This window comes from Phodopus roborovskii, unplaced genomic scaffold (genome assembly GCF_943737965.1).
Source record: "Phodopus roborovskii unplaced genomic scaffold, PHOROB, whole genome shotgun sequence".
Classification (NCBI taxonomy): domain Eukaryota; kingdom Metazoa; phylum Chordata; class Mammalia; order Rodentia; family Cricetidae; genus Phodopus; species Phodopus roborovskii.
In genome coordinates this window covers 19448965-19460043 of record NW_026126418.1, presented here as the reverse complement: position 1 = coordinate 19460043, position 11079 = coordinate 19448965, and the positions used below count along the sequence as shown (strand labels likewise).

The 11079-nt window shown below is 31.6% G+C and overlaps 1 protein-coding gene across 1 annotated transcript; it reads right to left on the bottom strand.

Annotated features, from left to right (window-relative positions):
- Positions 1 to 8113: 8113 nt before the first annotated feature.
- LOC127222053 (olfactory receptor 8K3) lies at positions 8114 to 9055 on the bottom strand. The gene has a single exon (XM_051183964.1). It carries the CDS (start codon positions 9053 to 9055, stop codon positions 8114 to 8116), a length of 942 nt encoding a protein of 313 aa, XP_051039921.1.
- Positions 9056 to 11079: the final 2024 nt, after the last annotated feature.

Genomic DNA, 11079 nt, shown 5'->3' with positions numbered 1-11079 from the left:
TCTTCTTTATCATAAATCCTGTTATTAATAGAAGCAATAGAATATTATCTTACCAAATTTATCACCTGATGAACATATATTTTGCTAGACTATAGGTAAGAAACATCTAACATTTCCAACTTAATGTTTAAAATAAATGCATTTACTCACAGGAATATGAAGATAAAGGGACATGCTAATTTGCATCTCTCATGTATTATGATTTTAATAAAAATATTTTACTACATTAAGAGATTGTTAGAAATCCCAAATTAAATATGAGTTGCTACTCTCCTCTATTGGCTTGCAGCCAATTAGTCTGGTAAAAACCACATCTAGTTCTCTTATTCAGTTCTAAACAATAACTATACCAATAATCCATATACTATTTTGAACTTCATTGCTCTATACTTAATAATTGATAGACGATAGATAGATATGTAGATACACATGCAAGCATAATACAACATCCACACATACACATGATAGATGGTACAAGAGGATAATTGCAAATATGAGATATAAGTAAATAAAATTAAAGTAAAATTATGATTAAACATTGAAACCTCAATTGTTACAAAAATGTCTAATGAATTTTAATTGTCCTGTTGTTTTTCATGTTTCCATTTCAATTAATACACATCTCCATTTTTTTAAATTTTCTAATGAAAAGGTACAAAAAAATGTATACATATGCCTAGAGTGATGTCCTTTCAGTAGAAATACACACTGCTGCTGTAAAGTATGTAAGGTATGTTTCCAGCACTCATGACTAGTTGGCATTTTATAAATATTTATATTCAGAAAACATAAAATTTCTCTTTATAGTATAGTCTTCTAAGTTAGTTATAGCAGGTGATGCAACTGAAAGTGTTGTCTTGGTTAACACTTGACAGATGAACAAAAATCAGCATGCATGCATATGACATTGTCCTCAAGTGAAGAAACAAAGCACTGGATAGATGTACACAGAACTGGTATATGTACTTAATAAAGATAAGCATTGCTTTGTACAATTAATTTTTCATCAATCTCTTTCTCAAATTCCATAGATGAGTTTGCAGCATCTTTGGAAGAATGATTTGTTATTTTAGTATTCAAATGTATCATGAAATTATTCTCAAATATTATTCACATTTCTGTTTTGTATATACAGGTTCAAATCCAGGTACTTGCATATAATTGCCAAGCAATTTATCTCCGAGCAACTATACCCACTCTTGTGCTTTTTAGAAGCATTCACAAGCAGAGTCTCATTGTGTAGGCCATGATTTTCAAAAACTTGTGATCTTTTGTCTACTTTCTGGGTTGACTGTATTATTACTGTTTATTCAGTCATAGTATTTTAAAGAGGTATCTAAAAATAAATTGCACCCCCTTTTTTTCTTTTGCACCATGGTTTATCAGTACAGAAAAGGACTTTTAGCAATTGATATATGCTGCTAAAGGGAAAAATAAGTTTTCTGTAATAGAGTGACACTGGGTTATTCCAAGGCAGGTCTCATACTCAAGAATAGTTTGCCAATACAAAATGAATTCCATTTCCTTTGTGTGCTTCCTTCGCTATGGTTTGTTGTATTATGTCTTTTAAGTTTTTTTTTTTAAGATTTATTATGGTTTTAAATTTTGAGAATTTTTGAGTTTTCTTTATTTTCTTTTTCCTTCAGAAGAGAACATAAACCTGAGTAGGTAATGATGTGGGGATGATCTGTGATCTGGGAGGTATTTAGGGAATGGAAAAAGAAGACAAAATATATTATATACAATTTTAAAATATGAAAAAATAATAAGAAGGAAAACAAGGATATTAGAAAATGACAATTCAATTTTCTAATTTCCCAATCGTTTTCTGACTTACACCTTCAATGACTTGCCAATACATTGAAAATCAATATTTTTTATTTTCACTACATGTCATATAATATTTAGAAGTTAATAATATTTTAAGTTGTATTTATATCACTTTACTGTAACAGTATTTTATCAGTATGGGAATTTCCATTATATCTGATGCTTATTTACTTTAATGCAATAAAACTGATGCACTTCATTATGAAAGAAATTAGGAGACTGAGACAAAGCAAGAAAATTATGGAAAAAGAATTCTCAATATTGGGTTTTATGTGATGGAGATCCATAAAATTTCCATTGCAGAGAGGGATACTCTATTTTAAAAGCAAAGCCTGGAGCCAAGCCTTTTGTTTCACAACTATAGTCCAAGCTCTTGAGAGACATAGAAGCAGTAATATCAGGAGTTCAAAGACATCATTCTCTATAAAGAAAATTTGTAATGAAACCAGGCTGGGCTACATAAGCCATATATCAAAACTAAAAACAACAAAACAAAACAAAAAAGGAAGGAAGGGAATAGAAAAAGGAAACCAAGTTGTTTAGCCTTTGTTTTGGAAGTTTTATGCTGTATTGTTCTTGTCATATAAAAGACAGTGTTTTGAATATGATTTAATTATTACTGTCTGTATTTACAAGAAATGTAGGTAACTAAATACAAATCAGAAAGTTTCCAACATTATATGTTGAATAGACTTCCTATTGTTTCTACTTACTTCACACATGTTATTTAGATAGTTGACCATACTCAGTAGTCCACACTATTCCATCTGAAAGCCTTTGTTATACAAATACAGAAAGGATATGCTTTTACAATTTTAGATGTATGTTCTAAAATTTTCAACAGGAAACTCTTTAAATCTTGTTTTATTTTTTACTTTGCTTTACTTTATAATGATAATAATAAATTACAAAATAAAATTATGTGACTAGCATATACCAGTAATTCTTTATGGTAAAGGAATACACACATTCTTCACCTTTGTAGTTTTAGAGTTTAATAGAATGAAAAATACTGTTTTTTATTATTATACAATTAATCTAATTTAATTTTAAACCTACAGTCCTAGAAATTTGTAGATAGATCATTATACAAAATAAAGAATATTTTATCAGTGCTACTGAGGTGGATGCTTAATATTCTCTTAATACAAACAGTTGTTGTTTATGTGTTAATATGTGTAGAACTCTTGTTTAAGAAGAATGTATCCTGTATCATTGTCATCAATGCCATTACCTATATACCTTAAGTATTAAAACACTTTTGATTTTTTATAAAAAAAACACTGTAATTACAATGTTGTAGTCTTTGAAAGCACATTACGATAGTAACATTTCTGCCTTGAAAATGTTATATCATCTTTGTTCACACTTTATGTTTCATATTTTATACTATATAGAGAGAAAATTAAGTATTTTTATGACTAGATGAAATATGCCTGCTTAAAAACTACTTATCAACTTTCCTTAAGTTAAAATGAAAGGGGGATCTTCTTGTTCTGCCTCCAGGAAGTTGGAGAAAAGACAGGAGCAAAATACAAAAGGATAGCAACATTTGATCACAGAGACAGAGCAAATTATATCCTTTTCTATAGGTACTGATATCATAAACTGTATTGCATCCCTTACCTATGATGAAAACTCCTCATTGATCCCCCCATTCATAATTTCACACAGAGTGTTAGATGGTAGTTTATGAATATTTCTTCAAACTCTAAAGAGTCTCCCTGCGGATGTGTCTGGCAATTCCACAATGTTATAATGCTTAATGAAATACCTGGAGACTGTCCACTAATTGTATTTCACTTTTAATAAACTAATATTATAAGACCAGCAACAAATGTCTGTTATTTCTAAAACTCTTTGCTTTATGACCTCAAATATAAAATTGACATATAAAATGTACATAGTCACTGGAATATCATCCGATCTGAAAATTATATTTTATAATGTGTAATTATTGAAAATTGTCAATGGCTACATAGCATCCATTTAAGCCATAGTCAATAGAAAGTTTCTAAGATTAAAAGAGCAATACAGGAGATATTATTAAAGTATATCCATTATGTAAGTACCATTCATTTTTATACATTCACTAGTTGCATTTCTATTTTAAGAGAGTATTCATAAGCATTTGAAGAATTGTAATTCTAAATATAAGGAAGTGTGGGGGCCAGAAAGATGGCTGAGCAGTTAAAAGTTCAGGACTGCTCTTATAGAAGTCCTAAGGTCAATCTCCAAAACCTAAATAGTGGCTCACAACAGCCTGTGGGTCCAGTTCTAAGATAATCCATTGATGCTTTTGTCTGGAACCATGATTACTGATACACACATTATTTACTTGTACTCTGATATAAATGTGTGAACACACACACATACACACAAACAAATTACTTGTACCAACAAACAAAGTAAATAAATAAAGAAAAGCAATATTATGGTTTAAATTTTGAAAACTACTGTACATTTTAAAATGAATGTTTCCTCATTTACTGTGTTTTACTTAGTCTGATATGATTTATAATCTTACTGTATATCTACAAACTTTTGTCAGTATAACTATAATTTTTATACTCAGAAGTATAGTGGAATTGTGTCCACTTTTTAATCTTCTTGTCATTATTCAGAAGCTCTAAACACATATGTATGCACATGCATACACATATACTTACTATTTTTCATAAATATATTCTGAACACTGTTCTCCCTCTCTCAAGCTCCCCAAGATCCTCCCCATGTCATCTCCCAAAAACTCCAAGTCTTTTTTCTCCCTTTCCTTAGAAAACAGGCAAACAAATAAAACCATCTTTTTTTTTCTCCCTTTAAAAAACAAACAGGCAAAAATAAAGCAAGCTTGAAACACAAAAAATGGCAAAAAAAGCCTAAGAAACACACACACACACACACACATACACACACACACACACACACACACACACAGACACACACAGAGAGAGAGAGAGAGAGAGAGAGAGAAAGAGAGAGAGCATAAAAATACTGAATTCATAATACATAAGCAAAGAATGATGATTTAAAAAAAAATCAAGCAAAGCAATATGTGAAAAAAAAAACTACAAATACAATATTGATTTTCTCTTATGTTTGCCATCTACTGCTAGCCATGGAACTTATCGTTAATTGTGGGTAATATCCCTATTAGATAAAAGTTTCCATTAGGAAAAAAAATTGTTTTCTTTCTTCATACACAGATGTCTATTGGAGACAGCTTTTTGGTAATGGATAAGGAGTTGAGTGTACTCAGTTCTCTCATCACTGGGACCTGTCTGACTTGAACCATGCAAGCACTGAACATGCTTTTGCAGTTGCAGCGAGTTCATATGTGTATACATCCTGTTCTGTCTTGAAGTCATAGTCTCCTTATACTCATCAACCCTCTCTGGCTCTTACAATTTTTCTGACTCATCTTCTCCATAGCTCCTTAAGCCCCGAGGGGAGCAGTTTGCTAAAGAAATCCCAGTTACTACTGAGTATTTCAAAATATTTCACTATCTGCATGTTGCCCACTTGTGAGTGTTTTCATTAGCTCCCAACTAGAGCAAAAGGGAGATTCTCTGATTATGAGTGAGCAGGGAATTGATCAATGAGTATGACAGAATGTCATTAGGAGTCACTTTATTGATCCTTTTCTTTAGCAGAACAATAGTATTTGGTTTTCCCTTAAACACAGATGTGTCTAATTCTGTATGGATTTTAAGCTTATTATGTAATTTAATAATTAAAAAGAAACTTTATCTGTCTTCCAATATTTTATGTGCACCATGGAAGAACACTAACATTTAAGGCTTTCATTTATTAATTGTTCCCAATTATATTTTTCCATGTTGAATTGTAGATATCTGACAGTGCATGTAGGAGTACATTTGCACACACATGGACAGTTATTTTCAGTCTATGATTTCATCACCATGAGCATCAATAATCATGATGAAATGTTGGGCTTTTGAAAAGGGAACCTTGTAAATATTAGTGAAGAGAGGTTTCTTATATAAAAAGAGATATTGTGGAAGGAATTCAGTATGGGAAATGAGTTTATCTGTTATACTTCTAGTTGCTGCTTAAAATTAATGTAAATTTAGTAAAACACTTTTTCAGCTTATGTATAATTTAAGTATATGAATGCTTGCCTTGGTGTGTGTATACCCAGCATATGTGTATCTGACAACTGCAGACTATAAGAGTGCACCGTGTCCCCCGGAATGGGATTGCCAGGGTTTGTGGATACTGTATTGATGTTGGGAACTAATCCCTTGGTTCCTTCAAGAGCAGCATATACTCTTAACCTCAGACCTAATTCTCAGCTTTGAAAAATACTGTTTAGTCACATAAGAGACATGAAATAATCATTCAATATATAGCAGATATAAACATAAATAATAGAGGGCTAAAAAGTAAAAAATTGTTTGAATTCACAAGCTCTGACTTAAAGAATCTGGCAAGGAACTATGTATGATCATGCATAGGGGAGCAGTAACTTCTTGGTACCTATTGGTTTATGATATGTAAGTATTATTTTTCAAACAGCAAACAGCAATAACATTATAAATTTGGATGTTAAGCCATATATGTTACTTACAAGAAGTAATATTGGCTATACCATCTGTATATACTTTATTAGTCAAAAACATATCTTCATTCCTTTTCCAATTTTTTATTTTATTTAATTGTTCATTGTTTATTATTTAATTGTGCAGTTAACCTTATATTAATTTTTATTTATTTATTTATTTTTTACATGTTGGTTCCAGTGCCCTCTCCTTACCTCCCTGCTTCCCTTCCTCCCTCCATCTCTCCCTCCCTCTTACTCTCTCTCCCCCCTCACATGCACTCTGACCACCCTCCTCCCATACCCCCCCTCACTCATCATATAGGGCTATGCCATCCAAGTGGTCATGTAAATCTGACAAGTCATTTGAAGGTATGGGAAGTGAGGGAAGGAGGAAGGGAGTGAGATGTAGATATGATCATATAATAAAAAAATAAAAATAAATAAAACCTATGTTCTTTTACTATTTCAGTAAATAGTTTCTCCAATGTATGTGAATAAAATGATTTTATGGAATGAATGATAGCATACTAACAAAAGACATCAATATGACTATGATGAAAATAAAATACTGAATTATAAATATTAAAAACTGTATCATAAATTGTAGTAGCATAGAGGGTTTGATGTAATGGATGCTGAGTATGTAGAAGACATGACAAGTTTGTAAATGAATATTTAATTTACCCTACTTTTTTAGACAAATTATAGTTCAAAATGAAAGAGTGCTTCTGTTAGCTTCATCCAGGTTAATTATCAAATAAAAGCTATTAAAATACCCAGTGAGAAGACAGAATGAAGTTTAAAGATAAACCACAACATATCAGACTGAAGAAAAGCAACACACAAATTAATAAGGGACATCTTATGGAAGAACTTAGTGACAAAAATACTGTTTTACATAAGAATTATCTGAATTTAAAGAAGTCAAGTAACAATAGTGCTAAAACGTCAGTAAGAATCTAGTTCAAACTGGTACAAAATCATGATCAGTCCAAAGGCAGAACATGAATACATTAGATAAACATAGTATCTGGTGGATTCACTTTTGCACAGGCATGCCATAAGTTACTTAAGTACTGATGCTGCAGTTTCTCTTAATTGCAGAATGGCATGTAGGGTGAGCAGTTTCATATATAAAAGACAGAATAAATGACGGAATAGGGAATGCATTTAGATTTATCATGAGGGGGCATTAGTTGAACTTTTTTTCATGAATTACTCTACTCATGAACTCCAATTAGTAATTCTGACTTCATAAACAATTTTGATCTTAAGATATGCACATATATGAACTGTAGCCTAAAGAAGAAAGTCTGCATTTGCAGAAAGCAGAAGCAAAGATATGAGCACATAATGGAGCTTGAAATTTTCACTGTAATGACAAAAAATGTCACAAACTATTCAAGGCCACTTTGGTTTTCCCAAGCATGATAGGTCTCAGTAACACATATTTCTCATCAATTGACCCTCAACCCAATATTACCCTCTACAGACAGTACTCAAGTACTTTCATTGCAAATTTTACCTTCCCCGAGAGGAAGCAAAGAGCGTTTGTTTTTATTTTCTTCTCTTCCATAATATAGTTGTAATGAATAAAGTTGGATTAGTATCAGGATTCATGTACATGAAATATGTATTGAGCCTGTACATATTTGCTATGAAGAAAACAGTAGATTTACATTCAAAGCATATTTTTGTAGCTATTGTTGTATGCAACTTTTAAGGAAAGATATTGACTATCTTTTTCCAGGTTCTTTCTATGGCATCTTTTACATCTTTATTTCTCAAGCTATAGATCAAGGGATTCAACATTGGAATAATAAGAGTGTAAAATATGGAAGACACATTATCAGTCTCAAATGATTGAGTGGACTTGGGCTGTACATACATAAATATCAAAGTCCCATAGAAGACAGTAACCACAGTCAAGTGGGACCCACAGGTTGAAAAAGCCTTTTGCCTTCCCTCAGGAGATTTCATCTTCAGAATGGCTATGAAGATAAGCAGGTAAGACACAAGGACAACCAGAAGAGAGGAAATCAAATCAAAAGTTGCAAAGAATCTAATTATCAATTCAACCTCATGTGTATTTGAACAAAGCAAAGATATCAATGGGATACAATCACAGAAAAAATGATTGATGACGTTGTAGCCACAAAAAGATAAAGTGAATATCCTTAGTGTGACTATTAGAGACACAAATACACTGTAGAAATATGGAATTGCCACCAGTACCCAACATATTCTTTGTGACATGATAACCATGTAGAGCAAAGGGTTACATATAGCCACATAGCGGTCATAGGACATGGCAGAGAGAATAAAAAGTTCACAAGTAATAAAAAAGAGAAAGCAGGCTAGCTGTGTAGCACAAAGATAATAGGAGACTGAATTATGTTCTGAAACAAAGTTAACTAACAATTTGGGTCCCACAGCTGTAGAATATCCAAGATCAGTGAGAGCCAGATGTCTTAGAAAAAAGTACATGGGTGTTTGCAGCCTGGAGTCCACCTTGGTGAGGATGATGATGCCCAAATTGCCCACTGCAGAGATCAAATAGATAATGAGGAGCAATCCAAATAGTGGGGCCTGCAGTTCAGGAAGGTTAGTGATGCCTTTCAGAATGAATTCAGTTACCACTGTGAGATTCCCCTTCTCCATTCAGGTGTATTTTAGATTCTCTTTTGGATGAAAAAGAAAATCCTGTAGTCAAAAGACTTGAGACATTGTTACCTTCAAGCTATTTACTAAGATAAATGTCTTCTAAATATGGTATATTCAAAGTTTAACACGGAACAATTTGGAATAAATGCACATCCTCTATACATACATAAATGACAGAGAGAGCTTTGTTTCTCATATAAGGTACTTTTCTAGTTAAAATCATTCAGTGTCTCAGATACTTTATTCATTTAAATGTTGAGGTTAAATGTTATTGACAATGAATTCTTCCATATCCAACTTCCAACCACAAGCAATATCCATTGTTTTTTAATTATGAATTCAAAGACAGGAGGAAAAATTGAGGAAGGACAGAAAGGAGGAAGGAAAGAAGGAACAAACAAGGGAAATCAAAATGAAGCAAGGAAGAAAAATAGGAGGAAAGGTGGATGGATACAAAGAGATAAAAAGGAAAGAAGAAAGGAAGGAATAAGATAGCAGATTGGTATAATAGGTAGATAAGATAGCATGATAGACATTCAGATGTAGATGATACAAATAAATCAAAATTTAAAAATAAATATTAGATTTATATGTTTACACAAACATGAAATATTGCCAATCAATACAACCAGTTTCACAAAGTACACTATAATTTTAGTCTCTGCTTTCTTCGTACCAAATTGTGAAAATGCATATATAAATCATCATTTCAAAGGACAGTTTTTATAAGTATAGGTGTTATACATTTCTAAACACTTGTAAATATTGAACATATATGAAAATTCAAAATATTACAACACAGAACAATTTAAACTGTCTTTGTGAATAAACAAAAAGTAATGGTATTCCTATAAATACAGTGTACAGCATGGTATGTGATATGTGAAACACTCAATGGTTACCTTGCACAAGCTATATATGGGTACACCTCTTTACCTATGTTGAAAGCCATGAAGTCCTTATCATGTTGGAAAGATGAAGGAGGATGAAAGGATCCTGCTATTCAATTGTATTTATTTATAGTGATCTTGGTTTGTGCTTGCATGTACTTGGAATTATACCAGGGACCTTCATCATGCTAAGCAAGAGCTCTGCTACTGAACATCATGATTTGCTTAGAACTATTTTGAGATAAGAACTTACCATGTAGTCCTGTTATACCTTTTTGCTTCATCCTTTAGAATTTCCTCTTTAGTCCCCAATAAACTTGGAGGAAAGAGCTTATTTACATGTATATTTTCTGTGGAAGGACTTAAATTCTGTTACTGTGATAGAATGATGAATAAGTGCAAAAGTGCTCATTAAGGCACAGACTTTCAAATTATCCCAGAGCACTGCCCACTGGTTCTCATTGTCCTCTAAAATCAGAAAAGCAAAATTCTGTTGTTTATCGATTGCTTTTCTTATGTTTATAATTTTAATTGTATTTTAAAGTTACTTATATTTGTATATATGTAATAAAATTATTATCATTCCATTGTGGACATTTCCATTGCAACAGAAATATATTTATCTAAATATAATAAATATGATCAAATATATAGTTCCACAACATAGAAAATATGTGTACCTTTGAGAAGACTGAGGAAAACAGGTTATTTAAATTGGTTTTATGCAATTAAGTCTCATATAAAGTACTTTGGACAAAGTAATAAATAATTATTAAAAACTGTGTAGGTTGAGCATTTTATGAGAAATTCTATGAATGTCTACTATGTTTAAAACTGGTATTAAAGGGGACAATACCATAGAAAATGAATGAAATACATCAATCACATACATATATCTGTATATAAGTGTACATTGCCACGAAAATTTTCTCCAAATATATTACAGCACATTGTGCAGATAAGCAAACATATGACCAAATACAAAAAACTCAATGATTTTAGTAACCTGGAAATTATGGAGTATAACACAGCTGCATATAATTAACTTTCAGCTAAGAAAATTAAATAGAATACAAATTGTGAACAGCAATTGTCAAAAAAAGTTAAATGAAAACAGCACAAGTTATAGTA

Coding starts and splice junctions, on each gene's coding strand:
- LOC127222053 (XM_051183964.1), bottom strand. CDS start 9,055: ATGGAGAAGGGGAATCTCACAGTGGTAACTGAATTCATTCTGAAAGGC.